At 40.5% G+C, this 25,775-nt stretch overlaps 1 protein-coding gene across 13 annotated transcripts in view; it reads left to right on the plus strand.

Annotated features, from left to right (window-relative positions):
* The window catches only part of DCUN1D4 (defective in cullin neddylation 1 domain containing 4), a 74,587-nt gene extending 49,403 nt beyond the window's left edge, over positions 1-25,184 (plus strand). For 6 of the 13 annotated variants that reach the window (XM_051831598.3, XM_070068204.2, XM_070068206.2 and 3 more), the window contains exons 7-11: positions 3,815-3,906; positions 9,290-9,398; positions 19,550-19,654; positions 21,577-21,679; positions 21,789-25,184. In XM_051831598.3, the coding sequence (XP_051687558.1) occupies positions 3,815-3,906; positions 9,290-9,398; positions 19,550-19,654; positions 21,577-21,679; positions 21,789-21,844 (465 nt within the window). In that variant the 3' untranslated portion in view covers positions 21,845-25,184. Of the gene's footprint in view, positions 1-3,814; positions 3,907-9,289; positions 9,399-17,457; positions 17,514-17,696; positions 18,844-19,549; positions 19,655-21,576; positions 21,680-21,788 lie in introns of all 13 variants that reach the window. The other 7 variants (XR_016228887.1, XR_016228885.1, XR_016228886.1 and 4 more) reach the window with 4 other exon arrangements.
* The last annotated feature ends 591 nt before the right edge of the window (positions 25,185-25,775 follow it).

The following is a 25,775-nucleotide window of genomic DNA, read 5'->3' on the forward strand; positions in this document are numbered from 1 at the left end:
AGGCATCGCTCTTCAAAGTTCCTCACCCCAGATACCAGGACGCGGTGGCGATGACGGTCATTAATATTCTGTTGTGGCGCTCTGAGTCCTTTCTGTAGCAAGAGAAGCAGTTTTGAAGTGTTGAAGCATATCCAAGATGAAAAGGCCAAATTCAGACGATTCTTCCAAGTGTTTATTACTGTTCTTCTGTTCCAAGATGCCACCAATGAAAGTTGTGCTATTTTATATCATCACTGAGACAGAAAAGGTGTTGCTGAGTAAACTCTGCCTTGCCCTCGACTGGGCGGCTACATCCTCGTTTTAGAGGCACTAGCATTTGAAAAACAGGCCGTGAAATATGGTGTTGATGAGCAAGTGCTTAAAAAGTATTTAAAACCTTCACCTCACCTGATATTTATAGCTTACAAAATCCAAGCAGGCTTGTAAAATTCAAGTCTAAAATTCAAAATCCCTCATTGAAATGGTTACTGTCCTCATTAGTCAGTGGTGAGAAAGTGCTTTGTACAAAGGTTGTTTGCTGTTGTGGAGGTTGACTTCAGCTTCAGCTGGGGAGCTGTGTTTGGCGTGCGCTTGTATATATTCCCACACCCTCACTGGGGTTTTTGTTTCTTCCGTAAGTGTTTGTGTAGGATTATCAGTCTTTTCAATAGAGGGTTAAATGGAGATGTAGTTTGGGAAGGCATGTAGTTTGCATTAGAAAATGTGGATAACGTTCACCTAAGTAGATTGATACACAGGAGTCAGAATTCCAAGAAACCTGCAGATGAGGAGAAAACCCACTTATGTGTGAATAATTTGAAGAATGTATAGTCCTTTCTTTTTTTTTTTAAATTCTCAGAGCCTACTGATCTCTAGTTTTAACTTATTTATTAATCATTTTTAAACTGATTTAACAGTCACTGCTTGTCAGAGTGATTTTTTTTTATCTAGCCTAATGGCTTGGAAAAATGATAAGTACAAATTTTTTTGATGAAAGGATACTAGAAATTTATTTTTTGTTCTTATTTATTTTAAAAGATTTATTTATTTATTTGAAAGTCAGAGTTACACAGAGAGAAGAAGAAGCAGAGAGAGAGAGAGGTATTTCATCCACTGGTTCACTCCCCAAATGGCCACAATGGCCGGAGCTGGGCCAATCCGAAGCCAGGAGCCAGGAGCTTCTTCTGGGTCTCCTTCGCGGGTGCAGGAGCCCAAGGACTTGGGCCGTCTTCTATTGCTTTCCCAGGCCATAGCAGAGAGTTGGATGGGAAGTGGAGCAGCCGGGACTTGAATCAGAGCCCATATGGGATATTGGCACTGTAGGTGATGGCTTTACCCGCTACGCCACAGCACTGGCTCCAGTTCTTATTTATTTTTAAAAGATTTATTTACTGGGGCCAGCATTGTGGCATACTGGGTAAAGCACCTCCTGCAGTGCCAGTATCCCATATGGGCTCTGGTTCAAGTACCAGCTGCTCCTCTCCTGATCCCGGTCTCCTGATCCAGGCTTTGGCCTGGCCCAGCCTTAGCCGTTATGGCCATTTGGGGAGTGAACCAGCAAATGGAAGATATCTCTCTCTCTCTGACTTTCAAATAAATAAATAAATAAATAAATAAATATTTGAAGCTTCCCAGATGACTGCAATGACCAAGGCTGGGCCAGGCTGAAGGTAGGAGCCAGGAGCTTCTTCTGGGTCTCCCACGTGGGTGCAGAGGCCCAAGCACTTTGGCCATTTTTGCTGCTTTCCCAGGTGCATTAGTAGGGAGCTGGATTGGAATTCGTGCAGCCAGGACACAATGCAGTGCCCATGTGGGATTCTGGCATCACAGGCGGCAGCTTTACCTGCTGGGACACAGTGCCAACCCTGGTTCTAGAAATTTGGTAGGTTCTCAGTTAATAATTTCCAAAGTAGAAAACTATGAAGTGAGCATCAAGAGAAAGCTTTGCATTAGATTAGTCAAAGCCAGAGGTTCCTAGCCCATGTACTATGTTGCTGGCAGGCAGATGCAAGAACAGATCTTCCAAGCCCCCTCAGTACTCTTGTGGAGTTTTTGAGATACATACCGGCTCTTTGACTTCTTGCCTCAGTATTTCTTGTTTGGGTTCTCGGATAATGGTCTGTGGTTTTGAACAAGTCACCCAGTAGTGGAAGTGAAGCCTTGGTTCTTTGTGAAGAAATCAAACTCACTGCTCAATACACAGTTTCCTCGTCCTTGGCCAACTGTTTGCCAAAATCACCTATTTCTACCCATTGCCCTTCTCTGTTACAACAGATGCCTAGCGCCCATCAACGGTGTATGCCTGATCCAGTTTGGGACTTGGGCATCCCTTTTGTATGAATAACTGTCCTTAGATAGCCAAACCCAGAGTGGCATGCTGATCTCAGGTCTCCCCCTTCTTGTTTATCTTTTTAGGACCACTGTGTCCTTTTCAGTTATTCCTCACCTTTCCTTGGGTCTCTGAGTTGGGTGAGAGGGAAGACTCCCAGTCATGGGTGGCCTCAGCCCTGTCCCTTGCAGGGCCTTGGATAGCTTGAAGGTGGAGCCTGTTTGAGATGTAATCGTCTTCACACCTTCGGGTATTTATGATGACTCACCATCAGTGCTCTGTGATGTTCTTTTCTCTAAATTAGCTCTGTGAAAAAAGTGATAGAGCAGTGGCATGAACCAGAGTTGTTGCGGTTACTGATCACTGCAAAGTTTCAGAAGATTGACTAAAAGCGAGAGTGGGACTGCGGACCTGACCCCTACTGAGGAGTGATTGGGCCTTGCCACTCACCCTCAGCCCATTGCAAGCAAAGTACTGGTTAAGTGGCGTGTTGGAGGGCGGGCACTGTGGTGTGGCGAGTAAAGCTGCTGCCTGCAGAGTTGGCATCCCATGTGGGCGCTGGTTTGGGTCCCAGCTGCTCCACTTCTTATCCAGCTCTCTACAATGGCCTGGGAAAGCAGTAGTAGCTTGCCCAAGTCCTTGGGCTCCTACACCCGCATGGGAGACCCAGAAGAAACTCCTGGCTTCTGGCTTCTGGCTTCAGATTGCCTCAGCTCTGGCCGTTACAGCCAAGTGGGGAGTGAACCAGCGGATGGAAGACCTCTCGCTCTCTCTCTCTGCCTCTGCTTCTCTCTCTATGTAACTCTGACTGCCAAATAAATAAATAAATCTTTGAGGAAAAAAAAAAAGTGGAATGTTGGGTCATCTTACAATGATTTCCCTCAGGGGATAGTTGGATTCACAAACGTTAATCTACTTTAATCTACTTGTGTTATAACCCCACTGTATATCTCCCACTTGTTGTTAACATACTGTTCTGTACCTTGCTATTTCAGTTAATAAATCTTGGAGATTATTCTGTATTTGTCCATTTGGTTTGTCTTAATGGTGTTGTAATATTCCTTTTTGTGTAGTGTGTTCAGCAAATCTTTGTCTCTTATTAATGGACATTTGGTTATTTTCTATCTTTTATAACTACATGTAGTATTATATTGAATATAGTTGAATATACATCTTGTGTGCATTTGCAAATGTATCTGTAAGATAACTTTCCGTGAATGGAATTGCCAAGTCAATAATTGGTTCTAATTTTGATAGACACTGCACAGTTGCCCTCTGGAGAGGTAAATGGCTTTTTACTTTGCCCATCGTGCATGGTGAGAACACATATTTCTCTGAGCCCTTGTCAGCAGATTGTATAATCAAACTTTTTAGATAGTTCCCAAGCTAGAACCCACTTTGAAGTTCCCTGTGCATGTTTCATGAGCCAGCAGTTGTGAACAGAAGCACTGGTTAGAGGTTAGTGTATCTGATTGCTGAGATTTTGTCTTTCTTTTCTTTAAACAGGTAGTTATGCTTGTCCTTGCTTGGAAATTGGATGCACAGAACATGGGTTATTTTACTCTACAGGAATGGTTAAAAGGAATGACTTCTCTACAGTAAGTCCTGAGGCTGCACCGGTGGGGGAGGGGGATTCCTGCCCTCCCCAGTGGCTTGCCTTCCCCTCTGGGACCTCATGATGCGACTGGCCGAATGGAAGGGAGTCAGGTGGTCAGGGCAAACTTCCCCTGTGGCCGAAGATGTAAAGACCAAGACCCATTTTGAGGACACAATTTATGGGTGAATTTTAACCATTTAGGTTTCTATATATATTGTGTGTATATGTGTGTCTACAGAGACAGAGTGTGTTAGTTTACTGAGAGAGAGTGCTGTCCAGTAGAAATGAAATAACGTTTTCTCATGTATGTGAGCCACATATGTAATTTAAAATACTCTAATAGCCACATGGGAAAAGAATCAAGTATGGTTAGGTTTAATATATTTAACCAAAAATAGCTAAAATATTATTGTTTTAACCTATAATATTTTATAAAAGCAGTGGGATATTTTGCATTCTTTTTTCATAGTAAGCCTTAAAACTGGTGTGCATCTTACACTTATTTGTATTCATTACGTTTCAACCGCTCAGTAGTCACATCTGCCTAGGGCTGATTGTATTGATTGGTGCAGGTTTAGAGCCTAAGTACCAAAGGCATCTGGTTTACAGTTAGAGAGGAAAAATTGAGTAATGTATAACTTTTAAGTGAAAACACTGATGTCTTCTGTTTTATATATATTCTGATTTTAGCTTTGGACAAATTTAGAACTACATTACAACAGTAATGCTAGTGATGATAATAACAGTAAAGATTCTATTTGTGTTACCTGGCCCAAATAAGAAAAGAGTGAGGTTTTATGTATTTGCTTTGTGCCTGTGTGTGTGTGTGTGTGTGCATGCATGCTAAGTTTCACTGCAGAAAATAAGTGGGTGTTGTGTCGTGGGCCATGAAGATTGTGCTTGAGGTAGGGCGCTGAACATTTCAGTTGGTACTGAAGGGGATGTGGTAATTCTTTGCAAAGGAGCTTTGATCTAAAGTGCTTTGCATGACCTTTTTTTTTCTTTTCACTTTAACTATGAATAACGGATCTTGTTTTTTATTGCATTAATTGGGGTTTGAAATGGTTTCATTTAAGTAATTTTGGCATTTGTCAGCTTGCATAATAGTATTATCCATTTGTCATGGTTAATCATGCTTTATTTGCATTGTGCTTTAATAGTTGATTCAAACTTGAGCCTCCTGGCTGTCTGAGGAGAGGGCAGTTCAGGCTTTGTTCTGGACATTTTAGAAATGAGGAAGCTGAGGCTTCAGGAGGCCGTGTGACTTGTGAAAGTGGTGGAGATGGGAAGGAAATCCATGACTTCGGATTCTTCATAAAAAGGAGTTTGAAGAAAAAGCCAAGCCGTCCTTTTGCAGATTCACTCCCCTGTCCGCATGCTCTAGAATTTTAGGGTTAAGTTCTCTATAGTCTCTTTCAAATTGGGTTTGTCTTGTTGGGGAATATCTCCTGATCGATTTTCAGCCTACTGACTCTTTCATTATTTTCCTCATTGCTTTTCTTTGTTGCTTTTCCAATGGAGCATGCGATGGCTGCTCTTTTGTGTGTCCTTGGAATGATGAATGCAAGGCCATTTCAGGATTTTATTTCAAGGCTTCAGAGGGGGCACCATCAACATTTCTTCAGGCCTATTTCCATTTGTCTTAAGAGGGTGTAATATCTATCCTGGTTTTTTTTTTTTTTTAACTTTTTTAATATTTATTTGGAAGGTAAAGTGACAGAGAGGGAAGATCTTCCATCTGCTGGTTCACTACAAGCGACTGTTACCTGATGCCAGGTTTTTCCTGTGTGTTTTGAGGGCCATGTGTCCTGGGAGTGGAAGAAATAGTTTCCTGCAAGGGGTGTACATCAGCATTCCAGGTTGGGAACACTGCTTGCCACTTTGTGGGGCACAGGTGGTGGCAGATGTCACAGGTGGCTGCTGCTTGGTCCTTGCAGTTCAAGGTTTAGCGATGAGCCTGTGCATGAGTGAATCTGCATTGTCCCAGTGAAATGGAACTCTGAAATTGACTTGCTCATCAATGATGTGGACATAGTTATTTGGAATAACTTTTACATTTCTTTCTAGTTCAAAAATAATTTAACTTCATGTTTTAGTTACCTCTGCTCCCTGGGAAAATAAAACCCCAAAGCAAGACAGAGTTGAATAGGGGCAGGGGCTTAAAAACAATATTCAGGCCAAAAATCCAAAAACAATAACACCTCTCATGGTAATTTAATTAATTAAGTTAAGTACTGTGTTCGTGAGGGATATGTATCTAGTATGCACAAAAACTGAGAGGGTAATTATATGCTCTCAAGATAGAAAGTACTCCATCTTTTGAATTATCTCAACTTCTTTAAGGATTTTTCTCTTTTGCTTGTTTTAATTGTATTTGACTATCCACTGAAAGCTTTTGGACTCACACTGGAGTTAATATGCGTGACAAAACCTGTGTTTATGTACATTAGTATATGCCTTCTTCCCTTTGCATTGTTTGGCCTATAAACAACAGAGTATTATTGCCCATGTACTTGGGGACCATGGACTCCAAAATCAAGGTGTCTGGTGAGGCTCATTTTTGTTTCTTTAGATGGTGCCTTCTGCCTGTATACTTAGATTTTGAAAGATGCAAACAAGCTCCCTTGGCCTTCTTTTATAAGGGGGCTAGTGCTTACATGAAGGCTCTGTCCTCATGACCTAAATCACCTTCCAGAGGTCCCTCCTCTGCGTGCTGTCACCTGGAGGACTGGGATTTCAGCATAAGCATTTTGGGGAGACAATCATTCAGACAAGAGCAGTGTATTTAGTTAAAATTCAAGTTACAAATTGCTACTGTGCAGTGAGTGTACCAGATAAAGCCCATGAGTTTTCGGAACCATAGTTCTGGCGTGGTTCTGTTGCTTCCTGGTGTCTCTGGTAGCATCTCCGAACAGGACGGTTATGTGACGACGACATGTGACTTACACGTGGGCATTCAAAAATTGGTCTCCTTGATGCCATCTGGAGGAATTGCGTGCTTGGCCTCCCCGGGACCTGCCTGTCTGGGACCGAGTGGCGGTGTAAGTGAGGGCTGGAGACAAAGCAGCTGCACCCCCCCTTGTGATTGACAGTCAGGGGAGACACAGCTCTTCCTTGGACTGTTTTTTTATTTATTACCTTGTCCTGATGTATGGGTTTATGATTACTTCTGATAAGTTAAACTTAAGGCTGACCAAGCGAGCTAGAATCGTAGCTGACTCTGCAGCTTCTGCAAGTCCGTTATGCATGGCACACAGAAAAGCATAGGGAAACACAGGGTGAAGATGGGCTGCCTTCTAAAGTCTCACTGTTTCTTCACAGGCCGTTTGTTAGCGCCCTGTTCTCTCTGAAGAGGTGCTTCTTGAGTGGCCACTAGAGGGCAGCCTGTGGCTCCACACTCAGCAGACTGCTTGCGGGAGCAGAGCCCTCTTTGCTCTAAACCTGTGTCACCATCCTTCATGCATACATGAAGTGAGATTTTACGTGTGTTTTGTATATTTAAAACGCGAGGCGCATCCGTTTCTTACGCTCCAGATGAGCTCTTCGCATGTCTTTCAAACACAGGGACAGCTTTCTGCCAGGGCGGCTGGGCCCATTCCAGGCATGCTGCGGAACGAACTTCACGTTGCACCTTCCAGTTCTGCCCCCGAGTCACAGTTACTTTATTTTCTCTCAGCTGTGCAGCAGTTATCATAACGAGAGAGTCCTGCTTCTGAATTTGTTAAAGCAAACAGCTGTTCTTTTTGCTCTCATTGGATAGGGCTGAACTAGAATCCGGCTGGTTTGGTGGCTTTGGTCCTTGCCCCCCCTTTCTAGTGAAGAGCAGGGATCTGGCCTTTGCATGTGTGTGGGTTAGCTGGTTCGCTCCCAAGTTAAACAAAAAGAAAAGAAAAAAAAGCTCTCACTGTAGTTCACAACAGCTCTTTACGGGCTGACCTCCCTCTCGTGTTTCCCTCTTAGTCTATCCACTACATTCAGAGTGGGTTTCTTTTAGTCCTTTGAACTTGCCTTGCTCCCTTTGCAGTGGGTCTTTGCGCACGCTTTTCCTAGTGTTTGGAGAGCCCTTGGCACATCTCCAAAAACATCTACTTCCTGGTTAAGAAATCAAATATTTACTCTAATTTTTGGCTTTTAGATAGTTCATCAAATAAAGAGATCATGGAGTCTTATTTATAGTTAGCTACAAAAAAGGAGCTTTTGCCGATTTTTTGCTAAAAATAGATCAAGACAATCTATTATGAGCTGTATTTTAGTTATATAGCATGCAGAATGTTTATATTGATAATACTTGCTATATAAACTGTCTCTACTCAGTAGTAGGAAAAAGCTCTGTAGAGAAACACAAGGGAACACCCAGCATTGAAAAGGCTTAATATTGTTTAATAACAGTGACTCCGGGTTCTCGATTTTATGGGCTAGATATTGCGAACAGAAAATTCATTTTAAAAATAACCTATTAGTCTACTGCCTTATGAAAAGTAAACACTGTCACTTAGTGGTAAAAATAGGTGCCATCACTAGGGCTCTGCAGAGAAATGTCTGATGGCAAGGCTAGGGCAGGGAGAGAGCAAGGTGAGCTGGAACAGCTTGTGCCAGAAAGCAAGGAAGTGCTCAGAGACGGGTGGGGGTGTGTCAGAGGGACCCTGGGGCTGAAGGGGCCTCTGCGGGAATAGGGGCAGCCTATGTATCAAACAGGATATAGACAGTAACAGATGATAACACTGAGTTAAAGCCAGAAATCCCCAGCCATACAGTGTTCCTGTCAGAAGTGTTCTGGTGTAACCATGGGAACATACCTGACAAGTTGCCTTTCTATAAGCAAAACTAGCCTGGTCCTTTTGTAAGTGACATTGTCAAGACAGGCAGAAAAAGTAGAACTCTCTTGTAGAGACTAAGGAGGCTTGACAATTAAAAGCAATGCATGCTCCTTGATTGGATCTGAGATCAAAAACAGCTGCTATAAAGGAAAGTTGAACAACTGGGAAACGTGCCTGTGGATTGTATATTAGCTATTGTAGACTTCTATATTAGAAAGCCAACAGTGATGTGATATTAAGAGTGATGATGATGATATTGAAGTGGTTGGGAGTGAAATGACATTGTGGTTGCCAGCGTTCAAATGGTATAAAAAGGCATGCTTGTGAGGCCGAATGCACACGTGTGACAAAATATTCATTGTGGAAGCAAGGAGATGGATATATGGGTGCTTATTATTCTGTACGTTTGAAACTTTTTTTTAAACGTAGAAAAAGTAGGTCCTCACAGACACGTTCTCACTTCAGGATTTTTATCTTTCCCTTTGGTGATGTCTTGTAGTACCACCGTGATTGAAGAGAATTAAAAAAGACCTTGGGTTTTAATTTGCCTCTATTCTATTTTTCTAGATGTGACACAACAGAAAAACTCAGAAATACTTTGGATTACTTAAGATCATTATTAAACGATTCTACAAACTTTAAACTGATTTACAGATACGCGTTTGACTTTGCACGGGTGAGTTCTCTGGAGCCTATCCAGATGTTTCCCTCCCCACCCCCGCCCCTCCTTTGCCTGTTGAGGTTTGTTTTGACATGCCCCAGCAAGGAACTTGAATAAATTGCTCACAGGGTGCTAGTTAGTACTTCTTTCTTCAGGTATGCTTTTAAGGCTAACTGATTTGGGGCAAAAAACTTGCTTGTTAGCAAAAAGCTATAATGGCAGACCTTTACTTGTATTTGGGTCTGGCTTGGAATTAACTGAAACACAGGCATGGAATAGACACTGTGTGAATATCACTCCAGTTAGTTTGAAGAAGCTCCTTTTTACAGAACAGTAAACCTTCCCCCTTCACTCACTATGTTTACTAGGATAAGCTAATCGTGTCTAATCCAGTTTTACTTTGGGTGCTATTAGTATATTTGGAAATCAGGTGAAATTCAGACCTAAGCTAATTATAGTAAACATTATTCAAATGTATTTTTTTAATCATCATTTTGAAGTTTTTATTCTACTTGTCACTTTTTGAGTCAAAGCCAGATGTGGAAGGATGTGACATAAGTTTGACTTGTTGGTCTGGCCACCATAGGTAGTGAAGTCTAGAGCACCAGTTGGCTTTGTGTTCATTCAGACAGCCACAGCCCATGTCATTGTACTTTAGTCTAGAGTGATGTTTTCTAGTAAGTCTCTGTCCTGTAGATTCAAGTGACTAAGCTTTCTTCATTGACTGTATTTTCTTTAAAAAAAAGATTTATTATTTTTTTAAGCAGAGAAATCAGTGACAAACAATTCTTTCTTCCCTTACTACTTTGCTGATCTTCTTAACTTTTCTGTTCTCTTTTGCTGTGCTAGTTCAGCACCAAAAGTTTATTTGATGAATTCTGATGCAACTGCACTAACACAGTGGTAGTTCTCTCTGGTGCCCTTATTCATGTATTTTTTTTTCCCATTTTCCAGCCTTCTAGTAGAATCCCAACATGCGGGAAAATGTATTGATGCTAGAAACGATCAGGCAAAACTCAGATATACTGCTTGAGTAAAAGGCATCTGTGTAACTGTATATGTAAATTATTTCCAGATGTTTTACAATAGACAAAATAGTTCCTAAGATGAAATAGTTTATTGATGAGGTTTATTTTTCCTTCCCAGAGTCAACAGTTCCTTAGAGTCAGAGTAGAAGTTCCTTTTGGCATCATCATGCTATCTTCTCCGCCCAGATCAGCTGCTTGTTAGCTTCCTTGTTTGGGAGCTCCGAATTCTCCCAGACACCCACTACACTTTGACTGAGGTTCTCCTTTCCTCCTCCCCGGCTCCTGTCCCATGCTGGGTCAGTCCCAGGGGCCCACCTCAGGCTCCACCACAGCCTCAGCAGTTGAAGTCCTTGCTTCTCCCGAGCCGACTCCTGCAGTAGCCTTACTTTCTCACCCAGCATTTGCATCACTAGGGTGTCATTCCTCTGCCTTTGCCCCTTTGCTGCCCCCAAAGCCCCTCCGGACCTTCCCAGTGCTTTTATATTAGTATAGTGTTTCCCAGTGTTTACAGTACACTTGCTCTCATTCCCCGCTCAGAGGGACAGAGATGGTTTCAACCTACTGTCAAGAGAAAGTGGGCCTTAAGGAAGTGGAGAAATTTGACCTTGTCCTGTTGTGCGTGTAGACAGTAGACCCAAGATTCAAACCCCCAAGTCCAGCCTGTAGGTTACCCTGGGTCCTCTCAGTGGAGTCCCAAGCTTCCCCTTCCCATGCTGCAGCTGTGCCCTGGTGAAACTGCAGTAACTGTTGCTCACTGAACCTACTGTCTGGCCTTTCAGCCTCGCTACTCTGCCTTGGACATAGCGGGCCCTTGCCTAGACCTTGGTTTGTGCTCTCACAGCCCTATCCAGCTTCTGGGCCCAAACCACTTGCTTCTACTCTGTGCAGCTTCCCTGGCTCATCCTGTGCAGGAAGATAGTGCTGCCTTCACTTGCAGAGCTCTGTGTCCCCCCTGGCTTTGGCGTTGGGGTCAGACCTTAGTTTCTCTTGGTGGGTGTGGGACAGTGTGTTTTCTTCCTTCCTACAGCCAGGAGTAACCATGCTTCTTTGCTTTTAAGGAGCTGCAATAAATACTGGTGAATTAAGCCCTTTTATGTAATGATGAATAACAGCTGCCCACGTCTAATCATTATTTAATTACTGGATTGATTCAGTGCAGCTAAAACAGGCTGTAAGGTGAATTTAGCAGTCTTCATTTTTACTTCATTTTGCTTAGCTGTGCTTTAGGTTTTGAGATGTTGTGTTTTCATTTGCATTCACTTAAAAATATTCTCCAGTTTCCCTTGGAGTTTCTTTTTTAAACCATTTGTTATTTAGAGGTATGTTTTTTACTTTCCAAGTATTTAAAATTTTGCAAATAATCTATTATTGATGCCTAGTTTAATTTTATTGTAATCAGAGAACATACCCTGTATGATTTTAATCTGATTGATTTATGGTCCAAAATATGGTCTGCTGGGAGGAATGTTTTATGTGTACCTGAAAGGAATGAATATTCTGCTGTTGTTTAGTAGAATATTCCATAAGTGGCTATTAGATCAAGTTGGTTAATAATGTTAATAACGTTACAGTCTTGTATCTGTATTGATTTCTGTCTACTTGTTTTGTTAATTGCTGAGACAGGGATGTTGAATTCTCCACCTTAATTATTTCTCCTGTCACTTCTGTAATTTTTTGTTACTTCGTATATTTTGAAGCTCTGATACTAAGTTTAGCCATACTTAGTATTATCATATCCTGGTGGCCAGTGCTGTGGCATAGTAGATTAAGCTTCCACATGTGGTACCGGCATCTCACATGGGCACCAGTTTGAGTCCTGGCTGCTCCTCTTCCGATCCAGCTCCCTGCCATGGCCTGGGAAAGCAGTAGATGACCCAAGTCCTTGGGCCCCTGCACTTGTGTGGGAGACCTAGTAGAAGCTCCTGGCTCCTGTCTTCAGATCGGTTCAGCTCCGACTGTTGCAGCCATTTGGGAAGTAAACCAGCAGATAGAAGATTTCTCTGTCTCTCCCTCTCTCTGTCTGTGACTCTGCCTCTCAAATAATAAACAATTAAATCTTTAAAAGAGATAATAATTGTCATAACCTCTTTGTTCTGAATTCTTTATTCTTTGCTCTTTATTCTTTACCCCTTGTTTTGAGGTCTGCTTTGTCTGATACAATTACTCCAGCTTTTTTTTTTTTTAACCTCTGTTGCTTTACATCGAAAGTGGATTTCTTTTTTATTCATTTGTTTGAAAGGCAGAGTATCAAAGAAAAAGGGCGAGACAGAAAGATCTTCCATCCAATGATTCACTCCCCAAGTAGCCTCAAATTCAGGGCTAGCTTAAGTAGAAGCCATAGAGCTAGGAACCAAGAACTCCATCTTGGTCTTCAACATGGGTGCAGGGGCCCAGGTGCTTGGGCCATCCTCTTCTGCCTTCCTAGGCACATTAACAGAGAGCTGGACTAGAAGTAGAGCAGCCAGGACTTAAACCGCACCGAAATAAGATACCAGTGTTGCAGGAGGCTTAATCCAGTACACCACAATGCTAGCCCCTCAATATCTATATTAATTAGGATGCTATAACTGTTTACATTTAATGTAATAATTGGGATGGTTAAGTTTATATCTCATATCTTGCTGTTTTCCCACTATTTGTCCCATCTTGCCTTTTGTTGCTTTTTTCTTGCCTTCTTTTAGATTTTTTTTCAATGATTCCATTTTTTTCACTATTGCCTTATTAGCCATATCTCTTTTTTCTAGTAATTGCTTTAGGTTTTACAATATACATCTTTAAATGTTCAATCTGTCTTCCCATGTTATTCCACCTTATAGAAAACACAAGAACGTTTACACCAGAATATTTTCATTTTCCTCTTCCATACTTTATACTATTCTTGTCTTACATTCTACTTATGCTATACAGATCACAATATATTATTAACATTTTTGCTGTAAATAGGCAAAAATCTCTGTTATGGTTCCTGAAATAGATCATTTCTGTGTTGTTTACTGCTTTTGTGTAAATCTGGATTTCTACCTGGCATCGTTTGCCTTTTTTTTTCACTACTTTTCAGCAAGCTGATTATGATGTCCCTTGGCATAATTTTCCTTATGTTTATTCTGGTTGGAGTTTGTTGAGATTTTTGGAGCCGTGAGTTTATAATTTATGTTATGTTATTCAACTGTTTCTTAAATTTTTAAGAAAGTATTTATTTATTTGAAAGGCAGATTGAGAGACAGGGAAAGACACAGAGAGAAAGGGAGAGGGAGAGAGATCTTCTATCAAGTGGTGTTAAATGTTTTTCTTTCTGTTCGCTTATACCTTTGTTCAATTGCTTGATGTTATTCTACATGCCATTGATATTGCACTCATTTTTTCCTCCTCTTTGTTTCATTTTGGGTGTATTTTTATTTCTGTGTCTTCCAGTATTAATCTTTCCTTTGCATTTTCTAATTTGCTGTTAATTTCAACTAGCATATTTTAAATATATTCAGATACTGTTTTTCATCTCCAGAAATTTCTTTTAGGTCTTTTTTTTAAATATTTCAGTTATCTCCTCACATGATAATGCTTCCTTCTATCCCCTGAAATAACTAGAACATGTTTATAGTAGATATTTTTTTAAACAAGCTAGTCTTCTGAGTCCATCATCTCTGTCATTTCAGGTCTCTTTTTATTGGTTGATTATTCTCTTAGTTCTCGGTCATGTTGTCCAACTTCCTTGCAGTTCTTACAGGGGTTGTTTTTTTTTTTTTTTTTTTTAATTGGGGCTGGATAATGTGAATTTTATATTGTTGATTGGTGGTGTTCTATTCCTTTAAATAGTGTTGGATATTTTCGCTCCTGGTACATAGTTAATTTACGTAGAATCAGTGTGATCCTTTGAAAGGGCTGTTCCGAAGCAGCTTCTATTCTAGAGATGAGTCAGCCCCTCAATGAAGGCTGAATCTTGAGGATTCTACCCAGTGCCCTATGTGTTATGCCCGCGGCAGCACAAACTGTTCCCAGCCAGACTTCTGCTTCCTCATTTCCAGTGGTTCTTCCTGCAGACACAGCATGTTTCCTGTCGCTGTGTGCTGATTAGTACTCAGCCCAAGGCCCCAGGAGACCACTCAGAAGGTCCCTGGATCTCAAGGTTCAACTCACACCTCGCTCACATTTTGCTCCACAAATGGTAGTCGCCTCTGCCTCCCTGAAGTCCACTCTGTCGTCTCCAACCTAGCGCTGCTGGCCTTGGCCTGGGTTTCCCTTTCCTCTCTGTGGCCTGGAACCACCTGCATGCAGTGAGCTGGTGTCTTACGGGCCCTGCTGTAGGTCTCCTGCTGTCAGGGCTTGCGGTGCTGTGCTGCCCGTTTCTCCATGTGTGAAATCCATCACTTCGACCTTTTGTCCTGTTTTCTGGTTGTGAGTGAAAAGGGAAATCTGGTCAGGGTGGGTCCATCTTAGTTGGAAGCAAAATTCCAGTCTCCTCACCTCACCTTCCCCCCTGCCCTGGCTCTATTTTTTTTTCTCCTACTTAAAAATTAGGACTTCTAAAAGTAGTAACTTAAAATTAACCAACACAGCAGACCTCTTAGAAAGCATACTTTAAATGAAAATAGAACTTTCTGGTATAGTTTTTTTAATATAAAGATTTATTTATTTATTTGAAAGGCAGAGTTGTTACAGAGAGGTAGAGAGAGAGAGAGTGAGAGAGAGAAAGGTCTGCCATACGCTGGTTCACTCCCCAGATAGCCACAACAGCTGATGCTGTGTCAATCCAAAGCCAGGAGCCAGGAGCTTCCTCCAGATCTCCCTCGTGGGTGCAGGGGCCCAAGGACTTGGGGCATCTTCTACTGCTTTCCTAGGCCAAAGCAGAAAGCTGGATTGGAAGTGGAGCAGGCAGGACTCAAACTGGTGCCCATATGGGATGCCAGCGCCTCAGGTGGTGGCTTTACCCACTACACCACAGTGCCTGCCCTTCTGGTATAGTTTTAATACCCTAATTATTTTAATGCCCTAAATTACTTTTAATACATTTATACCATTTCTTGACTGGTACTAACTCCCCATGTTCAGTTTCCTTATTGATAAATTGGACATAATAACAGCACCTATGTGTAAAATGGGTTTAAGTGTAAGGCACTTAGGACAATTTCTGGGTCAGAGTAAGTTCTCAGTAGAAGTTAACCATAGAACTAGAACTAGTTGTTTAATTCTTCTTCATTGCCATGACTTAAGTGTATGCAAGCCTCAAGATTCAAGTAATGACTTATTTTCTGAGACTAGTGCTTGCAGTAATAGACTCCAAGTGTACCACGCAAAAGCAGTAAGGAAAGACTGTGCCTGTTGGCAAAATGTTTTTCTTTTGTTTTATAGGAAATGTCAATAGTTGAGCTTTAATTAATTGCCTTGCAGACATTGTTATATGTAAACCAGTGTTAGCTAAGTTCTAAGAGCATAATTATTTTAATTGTATTAGATATATTTTTCCCAGTGGGAGGCTATGCCTGAGTTTCAACTTTTTGCTTTTTAATATGTCTTTTAAAAAAACTAATTTCCATTAAACCAATTTCCGTTTCATCAACTGAACTGTAGTATTTGAGATTGGAGTTCTTCGAGTCCGCTGGTTCTACCTCGCATCTGTGTAGGTAGCTGAGCTGAGAAGGCTGACTGTGCTTGTGTCAGCGTCATCCCTGTGGTCACACGAGAGTGCGTGGTGTACGTCATGGTCTTTCCTTCAGGCCTTTTGTTTTCACATGCCGATTTAAGACTAGCCCTGGCCGTGTATGGTTGGAGTCATGATTGCTTACATATTGTTTCTTGAGTCTAACTCACGTCTTTGGAAAAGCTTTAAAATTCTTTCCTGTTGAAGCTCTTTGTTAAAATAATTTCAGTAAAGTAAGGTTCCTCTTTTCACACCTAGTCTCAAGCTATTAAAACTTGGTGAAAATTGGAAATTTTTAATCTGAAATAGTTAGGGACCTCTGATACCTCAGATTATGGGTACCTAGGTATTTGAAGATTAGTTTTGGCAATGTCATATTTATACTCACATATTTATAATTAACTTTTTTTGTTTGTGTTTCCTTATAGTTGTGTCACTTTAAGAAAAAAGTGTTTAATTGTCCTATTTTATAGGAGAACTGAAACAGTTTTACATAAGCATAGGCACTATTTTTATTGTTTACTATTATACTGTGACTCCAAATCAGACCTTAATAAATCTTCCTTATTCTCTCTTTAGCTGTTTGTTGCTAGTCTCTGACTCTGGAAGTGCATTTAGTCCACATGTAAAATGTAACTTCTTAGAAATAGGACCCTTTGATTTTGCAGCTACACTGTTAGAGCCTTGATACCCTTTGGTTCCTGTGTTTTCAGTCTAAGGCAGAGATTAATTGTGTATTGTAGGGGATTGGTACATCTATCCAGTTCCTGTTATTTTGAAAAATGACACAAAAGTTGTTTATCTGAGAAAATTAAAGTTGGTGGAGTATATGTACACATTTTCAATCACAAGATGAATGGGAAGAGAAGTTTCCATTTCCTTCTCTCTTCCTCTTGACGGGCCCTCTGAGGATGCTCAGTAGCTCTTGGCAGGCTGTCTAGGTACTTCGTGCTTAGGTGCAGAAATCTGTCGATCTCCTTTTTACCCCATGAGCAGAGGGTCACAGGGCTGGTTTTGACTATACTGTCTTCACTTCTTACAGAGAGCTTTTGGCTATCTTTGTGTACTCCTTTAAGTTGTTAAGGTGGTTATTATTTTTAAAATGCCCATTTGTTGATGGCTGCCTGGTTGCATCCTGGGAGATTCATTTCACTTCTGATTGGGAACTCCTTTGCAGAGAATGCCTTTGGGACCCTCAGTTATCAGAGAACCCCCTGGGAGTGTCTCCATTTTCAAGTTTACAGTTGTTGGCTGTGGGATCTCTCCACTGTTGGCGCCTAGGAATTATTTGAGTGTTTCCAGTGATGGCTGCTGGCACTTAACCCAAGTCCACCCACAGGCAATGCTGGTTATCAGGGAGTTGCCACTGTTCAGACTGTGAGTGCATCCATAATGTCTTTCTCTTATTTGCTAGGCAGAAGATGGTGTTAGTGATTGCGAGCTGCTGGCTGGCACCCTTGCAGAGCAGGAGTAAGTGAGTGCTGCTCAGCTTTCCGGTCCTGTGAGTCTGATCCTTTCCTCCATGTTTTGGCACCGCTGCCAAACACATACGTTGAAATCCTTCATGATCGTCATCAGTTTGTTGGATGGTTATATTGTTGCGAAGAGTCTGTCCAGCTCCTTTGTATCTTTTTTTCTTTTTTGTCACCTTAGTGTATGTCCACTGTGACGGGGACATAGGAGTTGATGATGATGATGATGATGGAAGAAGACACAGTACTTATCAAAGCAAGACTAGAGATTGGGCTTCAGTGACTTGAGTACAAACTCTCCCCAGGGAAAACTTTTCCAGAGGGCCAGTGCTGTCAGCCCCACGCTGCACGAGCTCTTGTGTTGACAAATGGACGTGGCCTGGTCCTGTGGTGCTGCTTGTGTTTCCTAACAGTTTTTCTTGTAGATTGCTTCATAGGATAGTATGCTAATGCCGTCTGCCGCACCTGTGTTATGGAGTAAGAGGAAGTTGCCATTTGCTTGCCCAGTGTATCACTGAAGTATAAGGCCTTGAAACTCAACTAACCAATGAGGCTTGATTGGCAAAAGGCAGGCAATCTCTAGAGCGCCTCTTCTACTGTCCTCTTCTCCACTAGTAATAAATGCACCCCAGAACAGGCAGTCTGCATGGCCAAGGGACGGGTGGAGAATGCCTTGGAGAGGAGGCCCCACTTACTTGCGTAAACTGGGGAACTACAGCATCCCTGCCATCTTGAGACTTCAGCTGCCTGTCAGCAGAGAAGGGTGACTTGGAGCCACCTGACCTCTTCTCTTTGTGAACAGTGGTCACACTTTATGACTGGGACCAAAACTCAGATCTACTGCACATCTCCGTTAAGTAGCACGTCTCTGTGTCTTCATCTCCCTTGTGTGCTGTTATTGACTAAGGCCCTTACATTGGCTGTATTGTTTCTTCACTTTTAAAGTCAGTGGCATGCCTCAAATTCTTTGTATACTGAAGAGCATTTCACTGTTTGAGTCCTTGAGGTGACAGTTAATTCTACCTGAAGGGACATGTAGTTGCATGCCACAGCATCGTCCCTTACTTTGGTGAATATTTAGATTCAACTCCAGTGGGGTAGCCAGGCACTTTCTCCCTTTGTCAAAAAATATGTTTACATATTTTCTCTCTTATTAAGAAACCATGTGGTGGCCAGCTTTGTAAGGTTACTACCACTAGTCCCAGGCCCTCCATCCCTTTCCATAGAAACTACCCCCTTGTGGTTCCAGAATGGAAACTTGTAAGAAAGATGAGAATGAGGAATCAGGATCGTTAACTGCAAATGTAAATGGACTAAACGTAATCTAGGTTTGTGTACTCTCTCTTCTGGTTTCCTAGGAAATATTGTCCTTTGCTTGTTTACTAGTTTGGGGGTATTTGGTTAGGAGATTCAAGTCTGAGAACTCCAAGGTAAGCAGGGCTTTATAGGCAGACATCCTACTTGCCCCGGAGCCTGTGGATGAACACATCCTTTGATAGGGGAGCCTCAAAGCCCCAACGATTATTAACAATTTAATTCTAGCATGCTTAGGTATGAACAAAAATTTACCTCATAAGGTAAAACTATTGGAAAAAATGATTTGTTTTTGAAGGAAACCTGATTCCTAAGCATGCAAATCAAAACCTTTAAATTAAGTTATAGGCTTTAAGATCAACAATTGTGATTTTATAATTACAAATGTCAAGTCAAGCTATCGAGTTACAGATTTTTATTTTTCTTGGGAAATGAGTACTGGTACTACATAACTCAGTGATTTTGCATCAGGATCATCATTCAGTAGACATGAGTTTCTTACAGTAAATTTATAATTTATATAGTACTGACACGTTCAAGCCTTCCGCCATGTTTGACTGCCTTCCCTCCCCCGCCTTAGCTTTTGAATCAGGGTTTTTGTGGTTATATGGTAAATGAGCTGTTTACTAATTTCTTGTTGAAGTGAAATACAAATTTGGATGATTGGAATTTGTTATTTTGGGGGCATCTGGCTCATCCTTGTTTTTGTTTGTTAAACAGGAAAAGGACCAGCGCAGCCTAGACATAAACACTGCCAAGTGCATGTTGGGACTGTTATTAGGAAAAATCTGGCCCCTTTTTCCAGTTTTTCACCAATTCTTAGAGGTACCAAATTGTTATTTTATGAAATGTATGTTTGCTTGCTTAGAACTACCAAATATACTTTAACCATTTTATGTAATGTTTTTGTTTGTTGTGCTTTCTGCCTGTAGGAATTCTGGTGACAAACTTGCTGTCATTCAGCAATGACCTCTCTTCTCGGAGCGCATTTGTGTATGCGTGTAACACTGTGTTGCATCACTCCACGTTACAGATATGTCAGAAATGGCCACAGCTCTGTCCTTTCCTCTCCTTTCTCATCTCCATTTTAAAAGCTTCATTTTGTTTAGATTTCCTGCTCCTTATAACAATGGAGAAGACCGGCTTTCTTTTGGAGGAACTTCCACTTTTATTAAGTAAAGGTTAAAAAAACAGTCATCTGCCTTCTTACTAAAATCAGTTTGTTGTCACTTCTTGTCTACTTTTATCTCTAAGGACCTTAGCTCAGTCTAGTCCTAGGCAAACTGACAGTATCTCCTTTGGTTTAACTTTTCTTCAGCTTTGTATCAGAAAGAATCCATTACCTTACACCATCATTGTGTTTTGTTGAAGTATTGGTGACTGAATATTCTGGTTGTTGTTGAAATGTCATCATGCAGGATCTGGAGGGATCTGAGATACAGACTGGAGTTACTTGGGTTGTCATGTATCTTGGCTAAGCCCTTTTTTTTAAAAAAAAAAAAAAAAATGCCCTCAGCCTGCAGAGATGTGGGTGCTGGGTCTCTGAGAAAGTCCAGGGCCTTCCCTTGGCTCCAGCTTCCCTCTTGAAGTCATCCTTCTTGCGACTTACTTTGTGTAATGGTCCAGAAAAGCTTAGCAACAGATACCATTCTTTGAGGACTGTTATTAAAGTTGGTCTTAATGTAAGAAACATTTGTTTACACACTAGTTCATATGTACATTCTTGTATGGCTTGTTCTAATTTCTCAGACAACCCTATGAGATAAATTAGCACCATTCAGAAAATAAATGGACTCGGTTCTTGTTCTCAGCAAGCACAGCAGGACCTGAGCCTGAGTGTAAAGGTTTCTTTAGCCGAAAGACATTGCCAATTTGACTTTGCACAATTCTGGGAGCATTGTCAACTATTTTAAGACTGGTTTTTATTTTTAGGTGCTTAGAAAGCTAAAAAAGAAACAGTAATTTTTTGATTTCTGCTTTTCTTGTGTTTGCATCCTTAAAATCATTGGTAACTCTCTGGGCTTTTTATGTACCTGTATTATTTTATGATATTTCTTGATCTCAGTGGTAAGGATTTATAAATTTTTGGCTCCAGATTTTATTTCTAAATTTATAATGATATAAGGATACAGTATTTAAAATATAACTATGGCTTATTTCTTGTCTAAGAGGAATAGAAACACCATGCCATGGCTATTCTACTTCTTTTGTGATGAGATTCATGTTTTGAATGACTAGAACAGTCACTTTCTTCTATTACAAGGGCATCTAGTGCCAAGACCACTTGTAGCACTTACAGGTTTTCATTGAGTGACCCACTGCTGCATGTGCTTTAAGCCAGTGACTTGGCAGTGAGCAATGCTGATCATGGCAGAGCTTATTAATGGATCCTATACATGAATTACATAGATTATCTCTTTTAATCCTTGCAATGTCTCCATGAAGTAGGTGTTGTCCCATTTTATATAAAAGGACATTTGCCATTTAAGAAGTTGCACTTCCAGAGGTATGAAAGTGTGTTTCTTTGATGTGCTTACCATTTTATGTGGCTATAATATTTTTGTAATGAAAATTGTCATCTAAAGTTCAACTCTTGCTCTCACCCACCATCCTAGATTGATACTTAACACACCTCAAATGGAAAGAAGCCCCCCAACAATGAACTTGAAGTTGATTCATACAGCAGTTTAAACCCTCCCCTTTGTTCATTTTCAGTTAGTAATTGCTATTACTTTCCCATTCACCAGCAATCAAAATACAAAGTTATTAACAAAGACCAGTGGTGCAATGTGCTAGAGTTTAGCCGAACAATTAATCTCGACCTGAGCAACTACGACGAAGATGGAGCATGTAAGTACTGTGGCTGAGTGTTCACTCCCGCCTCTCCCAGCATGTGTATGTGCATGTCTTTCTCCTTGGAAACAGCCTCAGAGCCACGTTGTTTTCTCTCTCTCCCCAGGGCCAGTGTTGTTGGACGAGTTTGTGGAGTGGTATAAAGACAAACAGATGTCTTAGGACTTTATACATAGCAGCGAGAGAGTCACTGTTACCACAGTTATGTCAACCATTAGCCATAAATTGCTGTTTGTATCAAAGCGCATGCTGCTTTTCTTGCACTGTCTCCCTTTGGCAGGGATGTTTTGGTGTTTGCTATTGACTGGACCAGCTCTGTTTGCTGTGTAGCATTGTTCTCTTGAAAGGCTGCTTTGCAGTTTGTATTTACACTACAGATTGGTGAATTTGCCAACGTCCTCACTGTGATTATGTGTATATTGCTGTTTAAATTTTGTATATGTGTATAAAAAGAAAAAGCTTCACCTAGAGATTATTTCTGCAAAAATGTATTGTACAAATAATTTTGTGGCATATTTCTAGTCCCTTTTTTCAAATGAACCAATTATACTTCATTTGGTCTCAAATGTAGCATTTCAGAAGATGAGACAAAACAACCTTAACCATGAGCAAACATTGCCAGAATTAACCTTACTGTTTAAGAGGCCAACTTTTGGAAGGGGGTGGGAGTCCTAAACTAACTTTTCAGTGGCATAGGCCAAATCCCATTTGGTTTACTTAACAATATTAGCATCTTAAAATGATGAACGTTATCAACATGTGTAACATGCCACCATTCACTTCCACCATGCAAGGCATGGTTTTTTGTTTTGCAGTGTTAAAACTGTAGCAGCTTGGATTTAGGTATAAATGACCAAATTAAAATGGCACCTTTTTATTTTTTAAATTGGGGTTTAAATTCTTATGAACTTTATTTAACGGTATTTTCCCTCCCTCCATCCCTTCCTACCCGCCCTCCCCCCCCCCCCCCCGGCATCCTTTTAGCCAGTGTTGGATCTGCTGATGCTTTGTATGCCATGCTAAGTAAAGTTTATTTTGCCTCCTCCATGGAAAAAAAAAATCTAATGGTTTGCTGGCCATTTATAACTGCTGAGCACTTTTAGTTGTGGCTTGAAATTTCAGTGAATCTGTGTGGTGTCTGATTTTCTAGGGTTTGTTTTTTTTTTTTTTCTTTTTTTTTTCTTTCTTTCAAAGAGCTGTGAGAGGAGTGTGTAGCTTCCTTTTAGTTTGTCCTCCTGGTTTTGTTTCTTTCATGCTAGGCTTTTCCTGGCAGCACGTCCATTGCTGGCAGTGGACACAGCCACCAGCATTGAGCTCACCTGTCACAGGCGAGGACCTTTCCTGGAGGGGCCGTTTGTCATTCCCTGAGTCACTTGTACAAAGGGGGGCTGCCGTTATTTATGTAGGTGAGAAAATAAGAGTAATAAGCAGGATCATATTTTTAGGTTTGTGTTTTATGGTTTTTTTTGTTGTTTTTTTTTTTTTTTTTTTTTTTTTTTGCCTTCTTGAGAAAATGTGTAGATAACATGTTTTCGCCCAGCTATCTGGTGCTATTGATGACTAATTTAGTCTCTAAAGTTTTATGAAAACACAAAAATCTAGTGATTTAACCCAAGTAAAGAGCTAATGGTACATGTGAACAAGTTAAATGCTATAGTTCTGAGCAAGATGCACGATTGAGCTTGTAATGATTGGAAGAAGTTTGGAATCATCTCGAAATCTGGCCAAAAATATCTTCTAGCATAAATGTGAATGTTTAAATGGCATTAAACGAGTAAAGCACACTGACAATGCTACTCTTTGACCACTGTTGTAGTTTCTTTGCAAACAGTGTTCAGATTTTCATATTTTTCCCTAACGGAACCACCAAAGACAGACATTTTATATGTATATACAGTGTGTGTGCATATACAAAATCATGCTATGGTAGAATGCAACTACTTCCTTTTTCTACCAAATAGAAAAGGTTTGGTTTGCTGTGAAATAAACCAGAGGTTTAAAAAGCTCTGTAGTGATGAAGCATACTGAACCATTCCTTGTTTGTACTCTTCACTTTTAACCTTACAATCTAATAGCAGTTTGCATAAATTAATACCTGAAAGAATAGCAAATGTTGATAGCAAGCAACAGCTATTGAGATCATTCTGTGGACAAGATTCTGATGGATATGCGTGTGTGTGTGTTATAGCAGTGACTAGCCATGGGCAGACTTGGATCTATGGAGAATTGATTCATTTTCTAAAGTACCCCAAAACAGTTCAAAAAATTAAAGTTTAAAGGCAGCAGTTATTAAATTTGATCAACTTTAGTTTTGTTTGAAGCAAATATAAATCATAGGTGAAATTATTTTAAATATGATATTAGAATCTAGAGAATCTTTTTAACACTAAGCACAGTTAGTCCTAAAATAACAGGATTATTAGAAGGGAGAGGTGTTAGCATTTTATTGACAGTGAACGTATTCAGGACAGGAGAACCACCCAGGGAAGAACCATCTCCAGATGTGTGATATGTAAGCAAGCATTGCACAGGGACAATCTTGCCTGTTCAGAAAACTCTAAATCATCTTTAAACTGCCTTGAAGCACAGACTTCTGTGACTATGGGGTTGCAGAGTGCTTGCCCTCGGTTTTCTTGATTTCACGTAGTTATTTTTAAGAGGAGAAAAAGGAATCGGACTGAGTAATAAGATGCTTTTTCTTAGACTTCCCTAAGTTACACAGAATTGAACATCATCAGCCAGTTGTTGACTGGCTGATGTTAAGTACGTGAGGGTGCCTTCTTCCGAGTTTACTCCAGTACCTGAGTCTGCACCCTTTCTCTCTCTTTTCTATTGTGTTTTGAACTCCGCGTTACAATACTCCATTGTAATGGAACACAGCTCTTAGGTGTTTACTGCTGCTGTAGGTCAGGAATTTTATCCTTTAAGTTGCCACAAACATCCACTGTAATGTTTCTTGCACCTTTTTGGAAGCATGAACTCCGAATTAGGGTTTTATGAATCTGACTAGGCAAACCTCTAAATTTTGGTTCAGATTTCTGTTGCCTGTCAATTTCCATTTTAACAGTGCTTTTGAAGTTTATACAGAAAGCTTTAAAAGTTAGTTTGTGCCCTTGGTTTTTATTCTTACAACTGCTAAAATACCTCTGTAAGCCTTATTCTATATTCTTTCATATGTTGTATAATAAATGTAAAGAATTCATTGACCAACTGAAATGTTGGGTGTCTGTAAATGAGACCAAAATGTGGGTTGCTTTTTTTCATAAAATAATTTCTATTTGGGGGTTACTGTTTAATGAACAGCAGCTAACCTATAACTGTGAATGCTTCGTGTCGTCAGTATTTGCATTACATTCATAAAAGTGTGCAAGTCCTGTGACTCCCAGCTTAACTAAAATACTGTTATGCCACCTACCTTGAGTTCAGCAAACTGGTTTTAGGTTTTGATGGAATTGATGTAAAATGATATCCCATAAATAAAAAGTATTTGTGTTTGGTTTCAGAACTGATTAATAAATCCTTTATTCTCTCTGACTTGTGCTTAAAAAAAAAAACTGTTTATAGTAGTTTTAAAGTATGTTATAGTTTTCTTTTTCCTCTCAACTTTTTCTGTTGGGGATGTTCGGAACTATAGAAGAAAATGCAACAATAATACACTACAATCCCTTATGCCTACCACTTAAATTTTTCTAGTAAACATTTCGCCTCATTCCTTGCCCTGCTGAGTGTTTGCATGTGTTTGTGAGTGTGTGTAAGTGTGTGTGTGTGTGTGGGGGGGTACTTCTCTGTATGTGTAGATAATTAAATATACCTTTTTTATGAACTATTTGAGAGTAAGTTATATTATTTGTGCCTGATTTTTCAGAATAAAGACATTCTCTCATAGCCATAATAGAGTGATCACACTCAGGAAGTTTAACAGCGATATAGTACATTATCCAATATGCAGTCCAGATTAACATCCCCCTATTTGTGCCAATAATGGCCTTGATAGCGATTTTATTTTCTATCCAAGGATACCATTTGATTGTAGAATATCCAGGTACACCCCATTTAAATTGGTGCTGTAGATGGTTCTTTCTACCATAATTGT

Source organism: Oryctolagus cuniculus, chromosome 2 (assembly GCF_051225735.1).
Source record: "Oryctolagus cuniculus isolate XC-2025 breed Fujian yellow rabbit chromosome 2, ASM5122573v1, whole genome shotgun sequence".
Lineage (NCBI taxonomy): Eukaryota > Metazoa > Chordata > Mammalia > Lagomorpha > Leporidae > Oryctolagus > Oryctolagus cuniculus.